Raw genomic sequence first — 25,100 nt, 5'->3', positions numbered from 1 at the left:
AAGGGCAATTAGGGATGGGCAATAAATGTTGGCCTTGCCAGCGACACCCATGTCCCATGAACAAATAATTTAAAAAAAGCTGCCATTGGCCTGAAGGATGTGAACTTGTATATTGGGAGCAGGAGATGCATTCAGTCCAAAGGTGGTGATGTCCTACCAGTTCAAAGTGCTGCCATTTGACCTGACATTTTCTGAGTCATTGCCCATACCAAGGGCCAAATGTCTACCTCTACCTGGTGTCACCAACCACAGCCTCCAAAAGTCACTGATCAACACACTTTCACAGGATTTGGAAGCCTGGGTTTGAAGCAAGGGTATGAAAGTCATCATACATCTAGCACATAAACGGGCTTATAACTTGAAGCACTGTTTGGGGGGGGGGGGGGCCTCAACCCCCTTCAAAAACAGTGCTGTGAAGAGTATGGGTCGATAACATGACTGGCCTGCTGCTGTGGCCCTAGTGCAATTTTGATTTTGTAGATATGTTCAGCTTAGATTAGATGGGGGAAAACGCCAACAGGCATTTATATAACTCCTTTTAACATAGAACATCCCACGGTGATTCATAGAGGTGTAATCTGACAAAAAGCAGCTGTGCCAAAGAAGTTATTAGGAGGGGTGGGATAGAGGAAGTGCCGTTCTATTACAAACATAATGATGTTAGAAATGCTTTTGTAATTCCACCTGCCAGGTAAAGTGAGCTCAGACCATTTTAGGTAATTTACAGGTGCTCTGAGTCTCATGCTGTGCGCTGGAGTACTGAACATCCATCGTTGGGCCTCATTGATGAAACACTGCTGGCTGCCCCTTTCCCAGCAGGCAGGGTGGGTGGTAGGAAATACCAGGCAGCACTGGGTGCCAATTTTGGTCAGCAGGCACGTGTTGTGCCACACAGAGCCTGGGACATATTGTTGACTTCCATGCCCAATTTGCAGAGTAAGTGAGCACCTGCCAATGTATCAAACCCTGGATATTGCCAGTTTGTTTTTTTCACATCTGCAGCCACAGCACTCCTGTCCTGCACTTAGCAGCACAAAAATAAATTGTCATTAACAAGTTTGTCTAGTACTTTATTTTGCTCATTAGTGCACGTACAATTATAACTGATCATCTGTGACATTTCAGTTAAATTTTATTCCAGGAATATTGCAACATGTAATATACAATGTATTAGGGTGAAGCTGTGTCCCTTTAAGGCTACAAAGTCTAATTGATAAGTAAAAACAGCAAGAAAAAATATAGCACCTTTCACTACCTCAGGACGTTCCAAAGTGCTTTACAGCCAATGAAGTACTTTTTGAAGTATAATCACTGTTGTAAAGCAGGGAAATACCGCAGCCAATTTGCACACAGTAAGATCCCACAAACAGTATTGTTGGCCGAGGGATAAATATTGTCCGGGACACTGGGGAGAACGCCCTGCTCATCTTCAAATTGTACCATGGGATCTTTTCCGTCCACCCGAGAGGGCTGAAGGGACCTTGGTTTAACGTCTCGACCAAAAGATGGCCCCCTCCAACAGTGCAACACTCCCTCAGTATTGCACTGGCGTGTCGGCGTAGCTTGTGTTGAGCTTATTCAATGGTTACATGATATTCTGACTCATTGGGTTATGGGACAGGCTTAATTAAAAGCCAGCAGACAGATGTAACTCTTCTTTACCTAAAGCACTTACTTTCCAACAACTGGGAAGAGATTTCTCTTGAATAAGTTAATTTGTATAATTATCAGGCTCTGCCTTGTATAAGTGTGAGCAAACATTTTATAGATGTAGCAATTTAACAAGTTATAAAACAACCTACAATGGAATTAAAAAACTTTCTAGAAACTTTTGAATTTGTAAAATGTTTTCAAATTGAGCAGCTCCGTGAACAAGTTTCAAATTCCACACAGCCTGAAGAGGGTGGCAGTCAGGGGGACCAGTTATACATCATAATCTGTAATCCATTTCCCAGTAAGTCAATTTCAGGAACTTCCAAACTATTAACAAGACTAATCCAGTATAAAATGATTACCTCAACTAGTCTTGCATTGCGTCCGCTCTCTCCACAAACCTTCCTGTTGTGATTTTTTTTTTTGGTCACACCTCATCAACATTCCCCATTCCATTTTGCTCCGTCAACTACTGCAACACAGTTGCAGGCTCAGCCCAAAGCTGGTTCTGTAGAGTGAGTTTCTGAAGTCTCCTAACTCTTGTGTGTATATATAAAAAAAAATCAACTGACTAGGTAACACCACAGTCAATTTAACACATAATTTTCTACATGAACCCCACTTCTCTGTGTGTCATTTAACTTATAATGTGGAGCCACAGTACAGGCAGTTCTTACAAATTTGATTTGATTCAGTTAATATCTGGCTGCACAAGTTAGTGATCAATAAGGTTGTAACAATGAAAACTCCCACTTTGCTTCCACGTAACTGAGATTCTCCAACTCCAGAGGGGTTGGAATAGCCCAGATGTTGTATTGTCCCCCTGTATTTCACACCCTGACCCACTGCTGTCGTTAATCTGACATGTTGCTGGCCAATCCTGCATTTTTGGGTTGGTCAGAAAATTTTATTAGGCAGTGAAAAATAATATAACGTGTAGTAATTGTGCACGGTGAAGATTTAGTAACAAGCCTGGAGTTCACCCTTAAACTTCTGTATTTGGTTCGTCTTAAAAATAAACCACAGCAATACTCTGCCCTGCCAAATAGCTGTGAAGGTTTTTTTAAATTAAGGCTCATTTATTTAAATGTGATCCAGATTTCTCATGTCTTTGGCACAATAGGGAAACACCTTAATAACTGACAGGAGATTAAAAACAATCCACAGTAATCCTTTCTCCGCTGGACAGCCAGTTCATGTGAAAGTACAATCATTTCTGGAATTGGAACTGCAATTTATCTGCAATGGCTGTGACCTACAGGGTCAGAGTGACAACTGCCCCAGTCCCTTTATATACCTCACCCATAGGACTTTTACATCCCAGCACCACCCTCTGAAGAACCCCTTGTGTACAAACTCGATAATTCTCCTCACTGCATCACCCTCTTTAAACATCACCTCGACAATGCAAGTATACATGATATACGAAAGTCAAACGCTGCAATCCGGTGGAAGCGCAGAGCAAAAAAGGCACTGAATTTGCTCGGAGATGCTGCTGCTGCTCCATCACCGTATCAATGCCTGAAGTGTGTCGGAAACACTGGTTCACACAAAGTTACAGCGAAGGAGTGGGGGCAGTTCCAAGGACATTGACCAGTGTGGCTGCTTCACAATTCAAAAGCTGTATTATAAAAACATGATATTGGCAGGACATAATCCATCTTAACATTAATTGGGTAAGTGATATAAAGTGCAACCCTGACCCTTAATCGTTGTTTTCATTCCTGTGCCTTTGCATTGGACAGGTCTCTCTCTCTCTCAGTATGTAAACCGAGTGCTCAGACTGTAGCCCAGGTTGTCGAGATTTGGATTGCATGCGAACTGTATCATTGGTGGAGGACCACACAGCAGAATGAGCACATCATCAGCAGGTGGGGGCAGGTGTTTCTGGATCATCTCTTCATTCACAAATCCCTGACTGTATTTCCAGCCTAAAAATCACAAAGAAATGGTGGTGAGTGAGAATGACCACACACAGAAAGGTGAATTCCGTTCAAACTGGCTGAACTGCATTTTCTCTGTACTTCATTTTTCTAAGTTGATCATTGCTCCCCAGTGAGATCTTGATGTGATGTTTCATCAACTGCTTTTGTGTAAATCTCCAATCTGCACTACGTAACAGCTCGATGCTCGGACATAGAAAGGAAGGACTTCCATTTATTCAGCACATTTCCCATTCTCAGGATGTCCCAAAGTGCTTTACAGCCAATTAAATACTTCTGAAGTGTAGTCACTGTTGTCATTATAGGAAACGTAGTTAAACCCTCATTGGGTCATTGTCAAAGTGACCAGTGCATCGTAGAAAATCACAGCTGCAGTGCCCCAGGTGATTTCAAAATTCCTCCCTTACTGTAAGCTTACAGGGACTTGGCCAATAGTTTAAATTGTTTTGGCAGCATTGCATATTTTAATATTTAGATTCCAAAACTGTTAGTGTGTTGATCAGAGTTCAAATTTCAGATTCTTTCACAGGTTGAATATTCTTCTATTGCAAAGAACCCAAACCAATTCAGAGCATTCGTGTAAAACACTCAAAACTTCACCTCCCGTTAATTGCACAAGAACTTTTGGAAACAGGCATCTTTTCTATTCCAACGAGGCCTGTCCCTTTCTCACATTTCAGCCCCACCTTCTCTCTCCAGAAACCCATCTAACCCCCAACACTGTCCACTCCGACACTGTCCACCCCAATGTCCTTCCCATTCCACAACTTTTACCATTTGGATGAGGGGCAGGGTCAAGGGTCAGTAGGGTGAGGCCGTAGTCATTTATTTTTAGGATTCTTCCGCCATGTTTGAAATTCAACAAAATGAAATGTTGTGTTTTACTTGGGTCGAGTACAGTAGAGATCTACAGCTGGGTCCAGCTACAACTCCTAGTGCTTTTGTTTTCAATGGAGTCAATGATCCAACACTCAAAATGCTCTCAGTGATGAAGACATGAATCCGGGGCGTCAGCTAGCAGTGGGATAACAAACTAAAGGGATTGTAGTTCCCCCAACACTCAAACCTCCAGCAACATCATTCTGCAAAATGAGATCTAATTCTAAAAAAAATTCAAGAAGTTCAGGGTACTTGGTACTCAGAGATTCTAGAGTAAACGACTCATTAAATTATTTTTGGCATTATCTTCTTTTAAGACAACTACAACAACTTGTAGTAAAACGTCCCAAGGTCCATCCCAGGAGCGATTATCAAACAGAATTTGACACCGAGTCATGTAAGGAGATATTAGGACAGGTCATAGAGGTAGGTTTTAAGGAGCATCTTAAAAGGAGGAGAGGTAGAGCAGATTAGGGAGGGAATCCCAGAGCTTAGGGCCGAGGCAGGTGAAGGCTCGGCCTCCAATGGTGGAGTGATGAAAATCAGGGATGCGCAAGAGGCCAGAATTGGAGGAGCGCAGCGATCTCGGAGGGTTGTCGGGCTGGAGGAGGTTACAGAGATAGGGAGGGGCGAGGCCATGGAGGGATTTGAAAACAAGGATGAGAATTTTAAAATCGAGGCGTTGCCAGACCGGGAGCCAATGTAGGTCAGCGAGCACAGGGGTGATGGGTGTGCCTGTACAATGCGGATACTTGGCCTCTTGGCGCTGTTAAGCCCATTCATACCTTCAGGCGCTCTGTCCAAGGTGTACCATATTATTACACGGTGAGGATGCTCAGCCTCGATTTCTTCCAGCTCAGGTTGCAAAAGAATGTCTTTCTCCGTCTGCAAAAACAAACAGCAGCAGATCACAACCAACCCACCAGTACAGGAACACGGGCACTGCGGACAATGAACAGAGGAACTAAATTGGCATTGAGGCGAATCTCGGAATTCCAAACCACAAGTCACAATGAGGGTGAAATTCCAACACCAAAAAAAAAATCAGGAAATTTCCTGTTTTGTATCCTTTTCCGTACTTATGAACTTTGAGAACATTTACACTGGAAGTAAAAGCTGCAACACATCAAACCCATGTGACCAACACACACTGTGCATGTCACAAAGCACAGATTAAGCTCATCGTAACTGAAGTGATTGTTTTAGCTGCAAAAACATTGAGTACATCCACTGTAGTGCTCTCCGATGACCACTGATTCGTACTTTGCCAGTATTCAACAAACCACAAAAAGTACCAATAAAGATCAAGAATAAGATCAAGTACCTTCATAGAATTACACAGCACAGAAACAGGCCATTCGGCCCAACCGGTGTTTATGCTCCACACGAGCCTCCTCCCTCCCTACTTCATCTCACCCCATCAGCATATCCTTCTATTCCTTTCTCCCTCATGTGTTTATCCAGCTTCCCCTTAAATGTATCTACACTATTCACCTCAACTACTCCTTGTGGGAGCGAGTTCCACATTCTCACCACTCTCTGGGTAAAGACATTTCTCTTGAGTTCCCCATTGGGTTTATTAATGACTATCTTATATTTATGGCCTCTTGTTTTGAACTCCTCCAAAAGCGGAAACATCTTCTCTACATCTACCCTACCGAAACACTTCATTTTAAAGACCTCTATCAGGTCACCCCTCAGTCTTCTCTATTCCAGAGAAAAGAGCCCCAGCCAGTTCAGTCTTTCTTCATAGTTGTACTCTCAATTCTCCAGTGCTTCTGTATCCTTCTTGTAATATGGAGACCAGAACCTAATGCTGAAAAGTAGGGATTTGCCCCTTCTCTTAAGGTCTTCTCTATCTGAGTCCGTCCCACCGTCCCTCCCAACCCACCATCTAGGAGGGGAAGTCACTCTGACCTACTGACTTCTTCAGAAACATCAGACACCAGAACCAAGCAAGAGGAAGTTAACTTGAGATGCCTAAGCCATTAGTATTAGTTGCTCCAAAATACAGCAGCAGCTCTATCATCCACTACCCGACCAAGGACTTAAGGGGCTCATCCCATCGATGTGGACACACAGCCTTTCACCATCTGTGCTGGGTGACCTAAAGGATGTGCAGGTAATAATCTAACAGTCAATACATCATCCAACTCGGGTCCTCTCTCCCTCGTTTTAGTGTCCGGATCATACACCTGTCACCCGCCTATAAAATCTGATCTTTATGTGCAGGGTTACTGAAAGATCCATCAATCCTACAATTAAAAACATTAAATTAGGACTGCTCCAGTAAATGGGGACCGTGCAGGCTGTCATTGGTGTTCACAAATAAATAAAAGGGATCATATTAATGGGCTTGCTTCTCCCTCACTAGATCACAAGATAATTACAGTTGGTGAATGTCAGTTCGATCATCATAACTCATCCATCCAGAAAGATCCTAGTGAACAGGTACAACAGGTAATCAAAAAGGCTAACGGAATGATGGCCTTTACCTCAAGGGGATTGGATACAAAGTGAGAAAGTGATGCTTCAGTAAAAGCTCTGGTCAGACCCCATCTGGAGACTGGGTTCAGTTCTGGGCCCCGCATCTCAGGAAGGATATATCGGCCTGGGAGGGGGTGCAGATTCACCAGAATGATACCGGGGCTAAAAGGGTTAAATTATGAGGACAGGTTGCACAGACTAGGCTTGTATTTCCCTTGAAGTTAGACGATTGAGGGGTGAACTAATTGAGGTCTTTAAAATGATGAAGGGATTCGACAGGGTAGATACAGAGAAACTATTTCCTCTGGTGGGGGAATAAGGAACAAAGGGGACACAATCTTAAAATTAGAGCCAGGCCGTTCAGAAGTAAAATCAGGAAACACTTTTTACACAGAAAGGGGAGTGGAAATCTGGAGCTCTCTTTCCCCAGAAGGCTGTGGATGCTGGGCGTCAATTGAAATTTTCAAGACTGAGATTGATAGATTTTTGTTGGGTAAGGGGATTAAGGGACATGAAGCAAAGGCGGGTAATTGGAGTGGGGGTACAAATCAGCCATGATTTAACTGAATGACAGAACAGGCTCGAGGGGCTGAATGGCCTCATGCCTATGTTCCTATGTCGCCTTCACTGTAGCATCCATATGTTTCTTAAAAGATTCCAGGGTTGGTAATTTGTCCACACGAATTGAAAGTTATTGTGTTATGGTCACCAACAGTTCAGCTACCTTCTACCCCGAATACTGAACTTGGCAACAGGAAGGCAGCAGAGGCCTTGGTCCAGTCATCACTCGCCACATCCAACCAGAGTGAGGCGGTAGTAACAGAGTGACCAGGATGTGAGGTTCTGTGGCCAAAGTGACCAGGATGTGAGGTTCTGTGGCCATGGCCTTGGTCATTCTGTGGCCATGGCCTTGGTCATTCTGTAGCCATTGCACCAAATGCACTTCTTGTTGTCATGACATTCATCAGAGACTAGAGGGCACCGGGTATCAGAGGGACGAACTATGAAGAAAGGCTCGACAAGCTGGAGATGTTCAGCCCCAAAGACAGGCTTCTCAGAGGGGATCTGAATGAGGCGTTTAAAATACATAACGGAATAGAGAAAGTACAGTCAAAACATTAATTTCAGACACACCTTGCTCAGGTTCAGGGTGGGTGAAACAGGACACTGAACTCCTTTAGGAAACAGCTGGATGATGTAATGGGTTAAAAAGATGAGATCAAATGGGCAAAAGAGCATTCTCCGTCTGAACCAATCGTCTAATCCTTATAATGAATTGGCCCATCAGTGATACAAGAGCCTAAGGCTCCTGCCCCCTGTAAACTTGCAACAGCCTCAGTGAGAAGCCAGGAAAGGTAATCACAAACAATAGAAACAGACCCTAAAAATAACTGTTGATCCGACGCCAACATCTGTAACCAGAGCCAATGAGCTCGAAACTGGCCACTCTCTCTCCCGAAGAGTGAGGAAGCCCATCTTACCTGGTTAGCAAACAACAGGTGGCAGATTGTGGGGTCTTCGGGGTTCTTCACAATCGCTCGGATCAACTGTAGCATGGGAGTTATACCTGAAAAGATTCAATATCACACACACCCACGTCAGCCTCAAAATACAGAAGAATAATCATTAATACAAAGAAAGGCGGAAAGAGAAAGGACTAATTTGCATTTATATAGTGCCTTTCATTTCCTCAGAGCATCCCAAAGTGCTTCACAGTACTTTCTGGGTGTAGTCACTATTGTAATGTAAGGAAAACCAGCAGCCGATTTGTGCACAACAAATATATATATATATATATATATATATACTTTTAAAAAGTGGCGATAGCCCAGGACACCGGGGAGAACTCCCCTGCTCTGCTTCAAATAGTGCCATGGGATCTTTTACATCCACCTTAGAGGGCAGACGGGGCCTCTGTTTAACGTCTCATACGAAAGACAGCACCTCAGTACTGCACCAGGAAGAGTCAGGCCGGATTAATGCTCAAATCTCCAGAGCGGGGCCTGAAACCACAGCCTTCTGAGTCAGGAGGCAGGAGTGCTGCTCACTGAGCCACAGCTGACACTTAAAATTCAAATTTCAAGAACCACAGCTTTCTCACAGAGTACAGAAAATAATCCCGTTTGCTCACACACATATCTCTAATTATGATTTAGTAATATGTAAATGCATATTATAGGAAGGATACTTGAAGATTCACTGGAATGAGAGGTTCCAGTTATCAAGAAAGGCTCAAAAAACTGGGTCTTTTCACTGGAAGATTAAGGACGATCTAATAGAGGGTTTCAAAATTATGAAAGGTTGTGAGAGGGTAAATAGTAACAGATTATTCCCTCTGGTTGGTGAATCAATAACAAGTGGCACAGACTGAGGGTTATCAGTGGAAGGATGAAGGGGGAGGTTAGAAGTGGTGTTTTCAGACTGAGGGTTATTAGAACAGGGTGTGATTCACCACAAGGGGCGAATGAGGCAGAAACTGGAACATCATTTAAAAGGGAATTGGGTAAATTTCTGTAGTAGAATATAAATGGAAATGGGATTAGAGCAGATAGTTCCAGTTGAAGGGGTAGCATTAGCACAGGCACGATGGGCCGAATAACATCCGTCCTGTGCTATAAATTTACGATTCTTCTCTTCACCTTCTCCCCTCCCTGATTATCATTCGTTGCCCCCGTTTGTGCAGAGCTGTGTATGGACCAGAGTCAACACCAATCCTTTATAATGAAGTATGACCCCTGATACAGATATTACTTGGTCGTCCCCTTTAAGGGCCCCCCCCCGATTCCATCACGCTAAAGTTACAGCCAAAGAAAAATCATCGTTACTCACCAGTCCCACCAGCGATCATGCCAACTTTTTTAACTGTTTTGATCTCAGCATCAGATTTCTTATCAGCGCGAATAGCAAAGCGTCCTTTAAACAAAAGACACCTCAGTCACTGGAAGCACAGGAGTAGTGTTGTACCTCTATCATAGGGCTTGTCTGCTCGTCTATGTTAGCTAGGCTTCCAGCTTTTTTTTTTCATTCTCGGGATGTGGGCGTCGCTGCCGAGGCCGGCATTTATTGCCCGTCCCTAGTTGCCCTGAGAAGGTGATGGTGGGCCGTCTTCCTGAACCACTGCTGTTCTTTATAACTGAGTGTCTCGCTAGACCATTTCAGAGGGCAGTTAAGAGTCAACCACAATGGTGTGGGACTGGAGTCACATATAGGCCCAGACCGGGTAAGGACGGCAGGTTTCCTTCCCTAAAGGACATCAGTGAACCAGTTGGGTTTTTATGACAATCCAACAGCTTCGCGGTCACTTTTACTGAGACCAGCTGTTTATTTCCAGATTTTTTAAATTCACAGGTTAGGCCTCAGCTGGAGTATTGTGTTTAATTCTGGGCATCACACTTTATGAAGGATGTCAAGGCCTTGGAGAGGGTGCAGAGAATGACAAATCTACCGGAGTTCTTTGACAGAGCGGTTGTTTTAGTTGAAAAAGGGAACTCACTGAGATTAAACACACCCAGGCTGCGATTTCCACTTCAGTGCTGGCAGGGCTGCGATTTTCTGCCCATTAAGTTGGATAAGGGATAAATGGATTAATGAGGGAAAAAAAATGACTTCTACATTGCTAGCAGTACAAGCAGAGATCATTTAGAGTGGGCTGGTGTTTACAAACCTTGGAGTTTCCTATTAGAAGTTACATAATATAACAGACATTGTCAGGTCCTTGTATGTAGCAAAGCAGGCCCATTGGTCCCGAGATTCCAGGATTCCCACTCTGTCACTAACAGCAGAGGATATTGGCCCTATCCCAAATCACCAGAAAATTCCTATGCCTTGAGAAAGGACTTTCCCGGAACCAAAGGCTATGGTTGAACTTTCTTGCCGTGGGAATCTGACTGACCTTTCCCCTTGTAGACCAGCAATCCACTGGGCCCTCTGAAGTCAATGGTGTCCTGCAGTCTCAAACTCTCCAGGTACTGGGACATTTTACCTCCTTCAGGGAACTTGGGATGAATTCCTTTAAAATAGATCTGAGGCAGAAGAAGATGGCAGTTATTGAGAGCACTTACTTGAGACGATATCAAGAGCTGAAATTCGCAACAGTCTGACAGTCTGTTTGTCCCTCGGACACTAAGTTTCATTGTCAGAAGCCCAGTGGATTATTTATTTCACCATGTGGAAGATCCTGACTCCAATAGTGACCTTGTGCTGGAATCAGTCCCTCACTGCAACATCTAGTTAATTGCACCAGATCCAACCTAGCCCAAAACCTGCACAAATTCCATCCAAACACCACAGAACCCCAGGGATTTTTTTTTGCTGCTTTCCTTTTCCTGCACTTCACACACTGACCAGAAGGCGTCGCCATTGCACACAATCCATCCTCAGGGGTATTAATGGGGGGAAATATCTGGGATTTCAATTAAATATTAAAAGGAAAAAAAAGGGATTCAAAATGATGAGGGGTTTTGATAAAGTAAATCAGGAGAAACTATTTCTACTGGTCAGTGAGTCGGTAACTAGAGGGCATATATTTAGAATCATCACCAAAAGACCAAAGGGAAGGAGTTAGAAGAATCGATGTATTTATTTTTACGTGGAATGACTGACCAGAAACAGTGAGGAGCAGAATCCAGAACAGCCTTTAGAAGGGAAGTGGAGAAATATTTTTAAGTATTTTTTTTAAAAAGGGTTTGGGGAAAGGGGATAAGTAGATAGTTCTTTCAGAGAGGCAGCATAGGGAGCGATGGACCGAATGGCCTCCTTCTATGTTGTAAAGATCCAGGATTCCATGAAGTTTCAAAGCTTCCTAATTTGTTTCACCTCCCTCCATCTCTGTTCAGTTAAACCCATCACGATTCCATCTTTTACCCTTTAGATCAGAGAGAGGACTGAGACTCTTCTCTCCACTCAGACACTCTATGGTTCGTAACTTGGAGTTAGTTTAGAGCCATCTTATAGGAATAAAGCACCGTGTCCTTTAGAGACCAACATAGCAACACTGGCAATCTCGTCCATATCACGTTAAATCCTCCACCCAAATAACTTCAGTATTTCTCAACTGAGAGTTTTTTTTATTTCATTCATGCATAAAATGAGCCAAGCTATAAATCACATCTGATTGAAACAGTTATGAGAAACACAAATTGCATTTTCCTTTCAGAAATACTTAACTCCAGTTAGTCGACTTCCCTTGCCGTTGCTCAGAATGGTTCCTGATATTTACAAAGTCCCAGACAGACACTCACCCCTTACTGTTCAATCCCGTGTGGCTGGTCCCCAGACCTGTGGTGTCACAGTTACTTACCAAGGACCAAAGACCAGTCAGAGAATAAAAAGTGCAAGTCTTTTTTTTAATTCATTCTCAGGATGGGAGAGTCGCTGCCAAGGCCGGCATTTATTGCCCATCCCTAGTTACCCTGAGACGGTGGTGGTGAGCCGCCTTCTTGAACTGCTGTAGCAGTTTGAGTGACTTGCTGGGCCACTTCAGAGGGCAGTTAAGAGTCAACCACATTGCTGTGGGACTGGAGTCACATATAGGCCCAGACCGGGTAAGGACGGCAGGTTTCCTTCCCTGAAGGACGGGTTTTTATGACAATCCGACAGCTTCATGATCACTTTTACTGACACCAGCTTTTTATTTCCAGCTTTATTTATTTTTAAACTGAATTCAAATTCTCAAGCTACCATGGTGGGATTTGAACTCTCATTCCCTGGATTACTAGTCCAGTGTGTAGTGTGCGTACGTGTAGTGTGCATGTATGTGCATGCACGTACGTGTGTCTGCGCGAGTTAAAGAAAGCGACAGAGTGCGAGCAAGAGAGAAGAGGTGAGAGAACAACAGACAGATAGACACATGCAGACCAAGCAGTGTGTCCATCCATTACCTTGACAACAAGATCCACGTATCCCTTGTCGTCATCACTGGAGACGGGTGTGTACGGTCTGACAACAAGCTCCCCATTAATCCTTGCTGATAAGTAGATATGTTGCCCTGTAAAGAATAAACAAACAGCCATTTCTCCAGCTGCCGTGGTCCATACAAAACCAAGTGCTGCTCTTAAGACCCTGGGTTACTGACGACCAATCGAGGTCTTCTGAAAACGTCAATCAGTACAGGAAAGATGGACATTTCTGCAACTCGTGCACAATGTCCTTGTCCTTCAGCATCACCCGGAATCGTCAACTCAACAAATCAGGTGGATGAGCTGGTGTCATTTCATTGCAGTATGTATCTTGAAGGCATCAATGAGGCAAAATGGTACATCTGCATCAGTTTAAAAAGTAGTTTGGTAATCAAACTCACCCAAAAAGATCAAAGGTAAGTAACTCCCAAGTGAATGAAATGTGATGCTGCCCTGAGAGATATCATGTATGTGCGCATGTGTGTGCGTGTGCGCGTGTTATCTCTTCCCCCACCCCCCCCCTACAGCCTCTAACACACCGGATAGCTGTCTGCCCGTGATAATGTTTGCTCGGTTACCATCAGACTACAGGCTTGTCCAGTTTGGAAAGACAACCAAAAAATAAAAATCACATTAAAAAAACTAATATTTTCAATTAACATTTTTATTTGGGAAAATCTCCCTCCAACTATTCTCAACACACCTGGAAATCAAGCCAAAGAAACAAAGCATTCAGAAAGGAAAACCCATTTGTTTTATTCACCTTTATAAATGACAAATAATAATCTTGGTCATTATCTTTTGACAAAATGAAGAATACAAAATAATTCATGAAAAAAAAGTTAAAGGAGAGCTTATCGGGCAGAAAAATAAAAATAGGCCACAACTTAAGACAAAGAGCAGACAGAGGGAGCCACTGAAAGGGGAGGTGTTGGAAACACAAGACACACAGACATTTAAATGAAAAGTCTTGAAGAAATTGAATATTAACTATTTGAACATTTAAGTTAAACACTCCCACCATTCCAAATATAGACAATTCTCCCGCAAGCTTTTCCTTTATTTCATCCTTAAATCAGCCCTTGAGTTCTCCAGCTCTCGGACAGGGCGCAGTGTTATGGTTTCACAGTCAGCTACGGTGTGCTTGCTGAGCACTTTAATACCTTACACTGGAAAAGGGGAACAGCGGCATTGAAAATATCTAACGGGAATCGCAGGGCAGGTGAAACCCACCTCAGGTTTTATGTTGTACTTTAATGCACGAGGCAAATGGACCAGGTCAGGCTGTAGTTTGGGCCATCAATTGAAAGAAAAGCTGTTCCAATATGTGCCATCTGAACCTAAATTAATTCAATGGCCACTTGCATCACTGGCCTGAATTCTCTCTGTGTACAGAAATTGCTGGGTTTTTTTGGTAACTAATTTTTGTACCGTGATCTCAGATTTCTTCATTCATAAGTAGATTTTGACTCTAGATGGCTGAAATATCCCTTTAGAAAACAGACACACTGCAAACAACTACTGGACAATTTAGCCCATTCCTGGGACACAATAAACCTTCTTCCATATTAAAAGAACTAGCGTTTAGACAGTGCCTTCAACGTAGATAATTGTGCCAAGGTGCTTCACAAAAGCATAATTAAGAATACACTGAGAATGTCCCACCGGGCTAAACAGAGACACCTGGATTTTAAAATTCTCCTCCCACATTTTTGTGTATCATGATTTCTCCTTGGTCCCTGATACAGTTACTACAGAACAGACTCACTGATCACATAATTGGCCACAGGTTCAGGGCATCTCTATCTCCCAAACAAAAGGCTTCACTGAGGGGATCCTGGTTATTTAAAGCTGTGGAGAACTTGACAGTCAGACGGGAGCTGAGTGAGTCACAGGACCGACTCTGCTCAGTTTATTTTGCCGGATTCTCAACTAAAAAAAAAAGGACCATGTGATCATGACTCAATATATCTCCAGAGGAGGGGCGGGAACTAGCAACATAACATAACGGCTGATGGCACAAAGTCACAGCTGCTACAGGCCGAGGAAACCACACTCGATCTTACAAAGCAGCAGTGAGCTCAATTTGCCAAATTAAAGTACACAGATGAAACAATGTTGGTATCGGTTACAGCTTTCCACGAGCACAGTTTCAGCACGGGTAGTTTAAGTGGAACTGTACAACTACACTCTGTCCCATTTTCCAGGCAATTCATTGAGGGTCATTTTAACCTAATCCGGATCGGATCACCGATAGTTAATATTTTTTGAAAGGAGGCAATAGGTTCACTACTGAGTTGTGAAAGAGACCGACAATAAATAGACTTTAAAATAAATCACAAGCAAGGATGATGGGTCATATTAGTTCTTGATTAATGTACACCAGTCCTTTTTGAATCTAAAAGGGTCAAAGGAAGCTAAATAGAGCAATAGATGGCAAAAGAACCAGAGGGGAGATGAGATTTTGTTTTACGCAGCGAGTTGTGATGATCTGGAATGCGCTGCCTGAAAGGGCGGTAGAAGCAGATTCAATAATAACTTTCGAAAGAGAATTGGGGAAGTACTTGAAAAGGAAAAATTTGCAGGGCTACGGGCAAAGAGCAGGGGAGTGGGACTAATTGGACAGCTCTTTCAAAGAGCCAGCACAGGCACGATGGCAGAATGGCCCCCTCCTGTGCTGTAAGATTGTACGATTGTAACCAGAGTTAAACTAATCCTTCTTGTCTTGCTTTCGAGGTGCTACCTGTAAAGTTTATTTCCCAAGGAGTAAAAACAAAGTTTACACGGACGTGGGTAACGGAACTTCCAGCAGTGACAACTGCTACTTATACTGGAACCTACAGCAAACACAGGCTCACGATTCCAAACATTTACCGAGGATCAGATACACACTCACCGATTGGCAGGCCTAAAACATGCGCTGGAGAAGGGAGGGCAAAGCGGAATTTCCGCGTGTCACGAGACACAATCTGAGAAGAGCAGAGACATAAAACCAATTACATTTTTGAAACATTGTCACCCACACAGTTAAAATTTCCAGAGAGTATTTATCCTATCAGGAGAACAAGTCATTTGGGTAGAGTCCAAAATCAAGCAAATTGACATTAAGAACATAGGAATTAATGGACGAAAACAGACCAAATTCCATCTCCCATCCTGATAGTCACAAGATGCGATAATAGAGTCGCTGGCCAATCACAGAAATCAATCTCCATCAATGAGGTGAGGAAAACCCCCAGTGGGGGAGAGCTTTGGGAACCACATGTCCAAAATCACCTGTTCCTCACGAGCCCATTACACTCATCACATTGTCTGTGAAAGGAATGGGTCAGGTGAACCCCACTCCGGGCGGCCCCGGGGAGACCGGAGCTCCGGGCGAGGGGAGACCCTTACCCAACAAAAATCTATCGAACTCAGTCTTGAAAATGTCAATTGACCCCCAGCCTCAACAGCCTTTTTGGGGGAAGAGAGTTCCAGATTCCCACTGCCCCTTGTGTGAGGAAGTGCTTCCTGACATCACCCCTGAACGGCCTGGCTCTAATTTTAAGGTTCTGCCCCCTTGTTCTGGACTCCCCCCACCAGAGGAAATAGTTTCTCTCTATCGACCCGATCAAATCCTTTGTCACTTTTTATATTTCATCTCAAGCACACCATTACTAATCAAACACATCTCATCCAGCTCCCTCTAACTTGTGACAGCCAGTGTCAGGGTTAATGCCAGGGATGTTGCACCCAGTGGGTCAGTAAAAATGCCTCCAATTTCCCCTCTCACTAGTCATAGTATGTTACAGCACAGAAGGAGGCCATTCAGCCCATCGTGCGTGTGCCGGCTCTTTGAAAGAGCTATCCAATTAGTCCCACTCCCCTGCCCTTTCCCCAAAGTCCTGTAAATTTTTTCCCTTCAAGTATTTATCCAATTCCCTTATGAAAGTTACTATTGAATCTGCTTCCACCGCCCTTTCAGGCAGCGCATTCCAGATCATAACAACTCACTGCGTAAAAAAATGTTTCCTCATGTCGCCTCTGGCTTTTTTGCCAATCACCTTAAATCTGTGTCCTCTGGTTACCGACCCTTCTGCCACTGGAAACAGTTTCTCCTTATTTATTCTATCAAAACCCTTCATGATTTTGAACACCTCTATCAAATCTCCCCTTTACCTTCTCTGCTCTGAGGAGAACAATCCCAGCTTCTCCAGTCTCTCCACATAACTGAAGTCCCTCATCCCTGGTACCATTCTAGTAAATCTCCTCTGCACCCTCTCTAAGGCCTTGACATCCTTCCTAAAGTGCGGTGCCCAGAATTGGACACAATACTCCAGCTGAGGCCTAACCAGTGTTTATAAAGGTTTAGCATAACTTCCTTGCTTTTGTACTCTATGCCTCTATTAATAAAGCCCAGGATCCCGTATGCTTTTTAACAGCCTTCTCAACCTGTCCTGCCACCTTCAAAGGTTTTTTTCCTTCCCCCCAAGATCTCTCTGTTCCTGCACCCCCTTTAAAATTGTACCATTTAGTTTATATTGCTTCTCCTCATTCTTCCTGCCAGAATGTATCACTTCACACTCATTCCACCAGTCTGTCTCTGTCCTCCTGAAGTCTGTTACTATTCTCCACATTGTTTACTACATTTACGAGTTTCATGTCATCTGCAAAATATGAAAATTATACCCTCTAAACCCAAGTCCAGGTCATTAATATATATTAAAAAGAGCAGTGCTCCTAATACCGACCCCTGGGGAACACCACTGTAAACTTCACTCCATAGAATCATAGAATAGTTACAGCACAGAAGGAGGCCATTCAGCCCGTCGAGCCTATGCCGGCTCTCTAAGAGCAATCGAGCTAGTCCCACACCAGTCTGAAAAACAACCGTTCACCACTACTCTCTGCTTTCTGTCCCTTAGCCAATTTTGTATCCAGGCTGCCACTGTCCCTTTAATCCCATGGGCTTTAATTTTGCTAACAAGTCTATTATGTGGTACTTAATCAAAAGGCTCCATTTCCAGCCCCCTGGTTGTCTTGTGTAATCTGACCGTTTATTAATTATAAACCGTGAAGCTGATGCTCAGAGGACAGCAATCAAACAGCACCATGTGCAAAGCAGCTTCCAATGCCCACGGATATAACTCAGGGGGCCAAGAGGTGATGTGGTTTATAAGTGCACAAAACATTAGCCCACGTTCAGTAGGTAATCTCACTCCTCTTGAGCTTTGCACTGGGTGCAGTATAACTCCGATCTGGAGCAAAGCCCCCTCCTTGGAAGTATTTAAACTTAGTATGCAACATTATTAAAGGCTGGATTCTCCAGACCAAACATCTCATCACAACAAACGTGAGTTGCCTGGGGATTGGTTCTTGGGCAGTGTCCCCTTCCCCCTTCCCCCGGGCAGTGTCCCCTTCCCCCCTCTCCCCCCCCACCAGGGGCAGTGTCCCAGCCCCACCCTCCCAGTCAGTGTCCCAGCCCCCTCTCCCCCCACCTCCCCCCACCCCCCCTCCCCCAGTCAGTGTCCCAGCCCCCTCTCCCCCCCCACCGGGGGCAGTGTCCCAGCCCCACCCTCCCAGTCAGTGTCCCAGCCCCCTCTCCCCCCCCACCGGGGGCAGTGTCCCAGCCCCACCCTCCCAGTCAGTGTCCCAGCCCCCTCTCCCCCCACCTCCCCTCCCCCAGTCAGTGTCCCAGCCCCCTCTCCCCCCCCACCGGGGGCAGTGTCCCAGCCCCACCCTCCCACTCAGTGTCCCAGCCCCCTCTCCCCCCACCCCCCCTCCCCCAGTCAGTGTCCCAGCCCCCTCTCCCCCCCCACCGGGGGCAGTGTCCCAGCCCCACCCTCCCAGTCAGTGTCCCAGCCCCCTCTCCCCCCCCCACCGGGGGCAGTGTCCCAGCCCCACCCTCCCAGTCAGTGTCCCAGCCCCCTCTCCCCCCAACCCCCCTCCCCCAGGCAGTGTCCCAGCCCCTCCCTCCCCGTCAGTGTCCCAGCCCCCTCTCCGTCTCCAAGCCAAGTTATGGAAAAACCCACACAGGTAGAATTTCCCTCTACCCGATATGGAATGCTCCCAGGGCAAAGTTTGGCAGAGCCACAGTTTGAGGGCAGGGACCATGCTGGCATTTAACCAGCTGAAACCATACAGCTCACCAAAACACTGGTAAACTTCCACTACTTGTCCATCTGGGAACAATCTTCCAGTTAAGGCATTGACTTGCAGGGTTATCTGGAGCCAAGCAGGAACAATCCCAGCCCCCTGTGAAAGTTCTACCCCTCTGCGGTCCACTGAAGAGCCAGGATAGCCAGGCATCAAGAACATCCGCCTGGATAGGGTTTCAGATCAGGCTGCAAACTGTCACTCTCAGGCGAGTCATCTTCAAGCCAAGACATTACATTGAGCTGACCGTTTGTGGGGGGTGGGGGAAGAGAGCGTACAGTCCGACTGGCAGTATAACTCTGGTCTGCCAGCTGCACACTGCACCACACGGGTACAATTCTGAGACTGGCATCTATCTCACAACTGCACTGAGACTACTTTTGTCCGTATTAGGTACAGAGCGGGGAGGAAGAGAAAAGTAAAATACCAATCTCCATGGTAGCCAATAACGAATTCAGAAATACCTTGCCTTTCAGGCTTGTAAAATCCAGCAATCAGAATACAGCTAAATGAATTGGATTGCAATTCAAAGATACGGTAACCCTGACTGTCTGGTGTCTGTAAAAATCAGCAATACTGTTGGGACATCTCTAATCTACCAACCAATAACTAACTAGTCATTGGTTTATCTGTAACAGGATAATGTCACAACATTCAGTACACAATGCACGAGGCACACTGCTGATACACAGAGTGCAGCCAAATGTTCCATGTCCATTTATACTTTGATTTTTTGAGTGAAGTTAATTTAACCTTTCACTTTCCGTAACAGCATGTTTGTGTCTGAGAAAGTAACTGACGAGAAGTCAAGGGTTAATCATTCATCCTGGAGCAAATACTCAGGACTGTGATAAGCAACTTCATGCAAACAGTGACAAAGCCAACTCCGTGGAGTAACTTTGTCGTAAACCTCACCTTTATACAAGAGTATCACAGACTAATTACAGCTTGTATCTGCTCATTCTGTACACAAGTTGTGGTTCAAGTTGAACGATTTCTATTAAATAATTTCGAAGCAGTCCATTACTGGTAAGGTGATTTGGTCAATCTGTAACAAGCTCACGCCATCACTCACCTCTTTATCGATCAGCTTCAATGGATATTTGGTATTTGGGTCTTCGAGTGTGATTGGTGGACCCTTAATCTTCAGCTGAAATATCTTCAGGAAGAAGTCAATGACTGACCTCAGCAAGGAGCCAAGAACCTGCAAAATGGAGGCATCCAAACAAATCATTTCTCGTGTCAGTAGTGACTTTTGTGACCACAATAAACAGTTTCTACCGTGAACATGTCAGTGAGTTTCCTGCTTTATCATAAGACAGAAAGAACTTGCATTTATATAGCACCTTTCACCACCTCAGGACGTCCCAAAGTGCTTTACAGCCAATTAAGTACTTTTTTTTGAAGTATAGTCACTGTTGTAATGTAGGAAACGTGGCAGCCAACTTGCACACAGCAAGATCCCACAAACAGCAATATGATAATGACCAGATAATCTGTTTTTTAGTGATGTTGGTTGAGAAATAAATATTGGCTCAGGGCACCGAGGAGAGCCTCTCTGCTCTTCTTCGAATAGTGCTATGGAATCTTTTACATCCACCTGAGGGGGCAGACGGAGCGAGCCTCAGTTTAACGTCTCATCCGAAAGATGGCACCTCCGACAGTGCAGCACTTCCTCAGTACTGCCCTGGGAGTGTCAGTCGGATTGTGTGTGCATACTCTGTCTTTTTCTGCTTTCAGATTGCTGAGATACAGAACAACCATATACAAATAAAAAACCTTAGACTAACTCAGGGGGAATAAAATCTGGGAAATTCCTTTCCAACCTCCAAAGGCAATTAAAACGGGTTCTTGGAGATCACAGTGACCGTGAGGTACAGAGGGATGGGCAATAAATGCCGGCCTTGCCAGCGACGCCCACGTCCAGAGAACAAATTTTTAAAAAACAATGTCCCACCTACCTTTGGGATACTAGACACAGTCAGGAATGCCTTTCCGAACTGCTGCAGTGATTCCACACTCACCACGGGGCAGAAACTTATTCCAGACGTTAACAACTCTCCCGACATCTAACCTATTGCTATGTTTACATATCTTATACGCATGACCCCTCGTTATCCCAAACCTATCTAAGGTCACTCGCCCCAAAGAACCACATAGAATTTAAAGCACAGAAACAGGCCATTCGGCCCAATTGGTCTATGCTGGTGTTTATGCTCCACACGAGCCACCTCCCTCCCTTCTTCATCTAACTCAATCAGCATATCCTTCCATTCCTTTATCCTTTATCTAGCTTCCCCTTAAATGCATCTATGCTATAATAGAGGCCTTATTATTAATTATTAAAGTCAGTATTATATCTACTCCTGACCTGGTGGTTTATAGAATCATAGAAAATTTACGGCACAGAAGGAGGCCATTCGGCCCATCGTGTCCATGCCGGCTGAGAAACGAGCCATCCAGCCTAATCCCACTTTCCCGCATTTGGTCCGTAGCCCTGCAGGTCACGGCTCTTCAGGTGCACATCCAGGTATTTTTTAAATGAGTTGAGGGTTTCTGCCTTTATCACCCTCTCAGGCAGTGAGTTCCAGACCCCCACCACCCTCTGGGTGAAAAAAAATTTCCTCATTTCCACTCTAATCCTTCTATCAATCACTTTAAATCCAGGCCCCCTGGTCACTGACCCCTCTGCTAAGGTAAATAGGTCCTTCCTATCCACCCTATCTAGGCCCCTCATAATTTTGTACACCTCAATCAAATCATCCCTCAGCCTCCTTTGGTCCAAGCAAAACAACCCCAGACTATCCAATCTTTCCTCATTGCTAAAATTCTCCAGTCCTGGCAACATCCTCGTAAATCTCCTCTGCACCCTCTCTAGTGCAGTTACATCCTTCCTGTAATGTGGTGACCAGAACTGTGCGCAGTACTCAAGCTGTGGCCTAACTAGTGTTTTATACAGTTCTAGCATAACATCCCTGCTTTTATATTCTGTTGTAAACAATTTTACAACACCAAGTTATAATCCAACGATTTTTATTTGAAATCTACAAGCTTTCGGAGGTTTCCTCCTTCCTCAGGTAAATGTCAGGAGCTCCTTGAAGCCTACGCATTTATACATCACAGAACAATACATGGTGTTTACAGACTGCCCCTGCAACTGCCCGTTGCCAAGGCAATCACCGTGTTCAGACAGAGAGGTGTCACCTACAGAACCCCCGAATATATTCTGTGCCTCGGCTAATAAAGGAAAGTATTCCATATGCCTTTTTAACCACCTCATCTACCTGTCCTGTTACCTTCAGGGATCTGTGGACATGCACTCCAAGGTTCCTCTGTTCCTCTACACCTCTCAGTATCCTCCCATTTATTGTGTACTCCCTTGCCTTGTTTGCTCTCCCCAAATGCATTACCTCACACTTCTCCGGATTGAACTCCATTTGCCACTTTTCTGCCCATCTGACCAGTCCATTGATATCTTCCTGCAGTCTACAGCTTTCCTCCTCACTATCAACCACATGGTCTATCTTTGTGTCATCCACAAATTTCTTCATCATGCCCCCTACATTTAAGTGCAAATTGTTAATGTATATCACAAAAAGCAAGGGACCGAGTACTGAGCCCTACGGCACCCCACTGGAAACAGCCTTCCAGTCACAAAAACACCCGTCGACCATTACCCTTTGCTTCCTGCCACTGAGCCAGTTTTGGATCCAATTTGCCACTCTCCCTTGGATCCCATGGGCTTTTACTTTTTTGACCAGTCTGCCATGTGGGACCTTGTCAAAAACCTTGCTAAAATCCATGTAGACTACATCAAATGTGTTACCCTCATCGACCCTCCTTGTTACCTCCTCGAAAAATTCAATCAAGTTAGTCAGACACAACCTCCACTTAACAAATCCGTGCTGGCTGTCCTTGATTACTCCGTGCCTTTCTAAGTGACAGTTTATCCTGTTCCTCAGAATTGATTCCAGACTGGCCTGTAATTACTCGGTCTATCCTTCACTCCCTTTTTAAACAACGTACAATGTTAGCAGTCCTCCCAATCCTCCTAAGCCTGTGTCCAGTGAAGTTTGGAAAATGATTGTTGAAGCCTCCGCTATTTCCTCCCTGGTTTCTTTTAACAGCCTGGGATACATTTCATCCGGCCCTGGTGATTTATCTACTTTCAAAGATGCTAATCCCCTTAATACTTCCTCTCTCACTATGTTTATCCCATCCAATATTTCACACTCCTCCTCCTTAACTTCAATCCCTGTATTGTTCAATCCTTTGTTGAACGATTGTATGCTCTACCAACTGAACAGCACTATTTTGTACTGTTAATTTTTAATAGAATACATCTAGCCCAGCACACCACGATTCTCACTGAGATTCCAATCACATATGTAGGAGTCTGTCACAAAGAATTTTAAGAGAGCTGCTACCCATTTGGTCTCCTTGATCACCGAAGGAGAAAGATTTTGAATTAAACAGGTTCTTTCACCAGAAGAAAACTTGCATTTCTATAGCGCCTTTCACAGCCTCAGGACGTCCCAAAGCGCTTTACAGCCAATTAAGTACTTTTGAAGTGCAGTCACAAACAGCAATGTGATAATGACCAGATAATGTTTATAGTGATGATGGTTGAGGGACAAATATTGGCCCAAGACACCGGGGAGAACTCCTCTGCTCTTCGAATAGTGGCCGTGGGATCTTTTACGTCCGATGACATTGCTGTTTGTGGGACAACAGTGATTACACTTCAAAAGTACTTAATTGGCTGTAAAGTGCTTTGGGGCATCCTGAGGTTGTGAAAGGCGGTATAGAAATGTAAGTTTTCTTCTTTCTTTATTAAGATCAACAGGAAACTACAAGTAGCCAGTTTGCAGAGGGCCTTGTTGATGCGTTAAACCAGCCCTGTGGGAACGTGGCCAATGTGTTTTGTCAGACTTTCCAAAGCCAGGAGCTCAGCTGCTGCAGTCTGAGGCCCCGCTGGGTGAAGGCCATCCCTGCTGCACCAACATCCAGACAGCCCTGGCACACACGCAGAGCAGAGGCACTGCCGGAGGGCATCAAGTTAACACTAGGCTGGGGATCAGAGGCCTGTTTTATACCAAAAGCTGCGTTTAACCAAAGCACCTGGTACCCTGGTACCCCAAACCCTAAACCCTCCCCCCTTCCCCCCCGGGCCACAGCTCCCTGTCATTTACTGATTCAATCGCGGGCAAAATAATTCCCAAACTGTTGCTAATATTCAACACCGTGAAGACACGCATAATAATGGATAATGAGGTACCCCCAATCACCCCCCCACCCTCACCCCATCGCATCCCTCCCCACCCTCACCCCCTCAACCCACCCCCCCAACTGACCCCATGACCTCACCCCCCCAACCTCCTCTCATCCCATCATCCCCAATCTCCCACCCTTGTCCTCTCTCCATTTCCCCACTCTCCCTCTCCCCCCACCCCCACTCTCACTCCCCCTCCCAACCCTCACCCCCACCCCCCAACTGACCCCATGACCTCACCTCCCCTCCCAACCCCCCCCCAACCCCTCACCCCCCCCAACCCCTCACCCCCCCCCCAACCCCTCACCCCCCCCCAACCCCTCACCCCCCCCCAACTGACCCCATGACCTCACCTCCCCCCCCAACCCCTCACCCCCCCCCAACCCCTCACCCCCCCCAACCCCTCACCCCCCCCAACCCCTCACCCCCCCCAACTGACCCCATGACCTCACCTCCCCTCCCAACCCCCTCACCCCCCAACCCCCAACTGACCCCATGACCTCACCTCCCCTCCCAACCCCCTCACCCCCCAACCCCTCACCCCCCAACCGACCCCATGACCTCACCTCCCCACCCCCCCCCAATCTCCCACCCTTGCCCTTCCCCCCCTCCCTCTCCCCTCCATTTCCCCCATTTCCCCTCTCCTTACCCCGATGATGCAGGACAACATTCCGCCGCCGTGGACCCGCGCTCACCGGAAACAGTCACCGCCCCCCCCCCGCGCTCATTGGCTGCTCCTCCAGCCCCGCCCCCTGGCCCCTCGCGCGCCTATTGGGGCGCTGCTCGCGGCTTCTGGCGGCTCATTGGCTGATCCACCCGTCCGTCCGGGGAGAG

The 25,100-nt window shown here is 45.5% G+C and overlaps 1 protein-coding gene across 2 annotated transcripts; it reads right to left on the bottom strand.

Moving 5' to 3' along the window:
* Nucleotides 1–1,054: 1,054 nt before the first annotated feature.
* On the bottom strand, nt 1,055–24,985 carry LOC137334496 (NADH-cytochrome b5 reductase 3-like). 2 transcript variants are annotated; one of them, XM_067999209.1, is made up of 9 exons: nt 24,916–24,985; nt 20,070–20,198; nt 15,756–15,828; nt 12,842–12,948; nt 10,855–10,984; nt 9,792–9,875; nt 8,444–8,529; nt 5,261–5,360; nt 1,055–3,584 (listed from the first exon to the last, which is right to left on the bottom strand). In XM_067999209.1, exons 1-9 carry the CDS (start codon nt 24,934–24,936, stop codon nt 3,412–3,414), a joined length of 903 nt encoding a protein of 300 aa, XP_067855310.1. In that variant the 5' UTR covers nt 24,937–24,985; the 3' UTR covers nt 1,055–3,411. The 2 variants fall into 2 exon arrangements, with proteins under 2 accessions (XP_067855310.1, XP_067855309.1); XM_067999208.1 differs by lacking the exon at nt 24,916–24,985 and adding an exon at nt 20,956–22,357.
* Between the last annotated feature and the right edge of the window lie 115 nt (nt 24,986–25,100).

The sequence above is a fragment of the Heptranchias perlo genome, chromosome 18 (genome assembly GCF_035084215.1).
Source record: "Heptranchias perlo isolate sHepPer1 chromosome 18, sHepPer1.hap1, whole genome shotgun sequence".
NCBI classification, from domain to species: Eukaryota; Metazoa; Chordata; class Chondrichthyes; order Hexanchiformes; family Hexanchidae; genus Heptranchias; species Heptranchias perlo.
This window is presented reverse-complemented; position numbering and strand designations above follow the sequence as displayed.

Coding starts and splice junctions, on each gene's coding strand:
- LOC137334496 (XM_067999208.1), bottom strand. CDS start 21,063: ATGTCGGGAGAGTTGTTAACGTCTGGAATAAGTTTCTGCCCCGTGGTG. Junction 15,829..20,069: donor TGAAGCTGATCGATAAAGAG/GTGAGTGATGGC, acceptor TGCTCTTCTCAG/ATTGTGTCTCGTGACACGCG. Junction 12,949..15,755: donor TGTTTTAGGCCTGCCAATCG/GTGAGTGTGTAT, acceptor TATTCTTTACAG/GGCAACATATCTACTTATCA.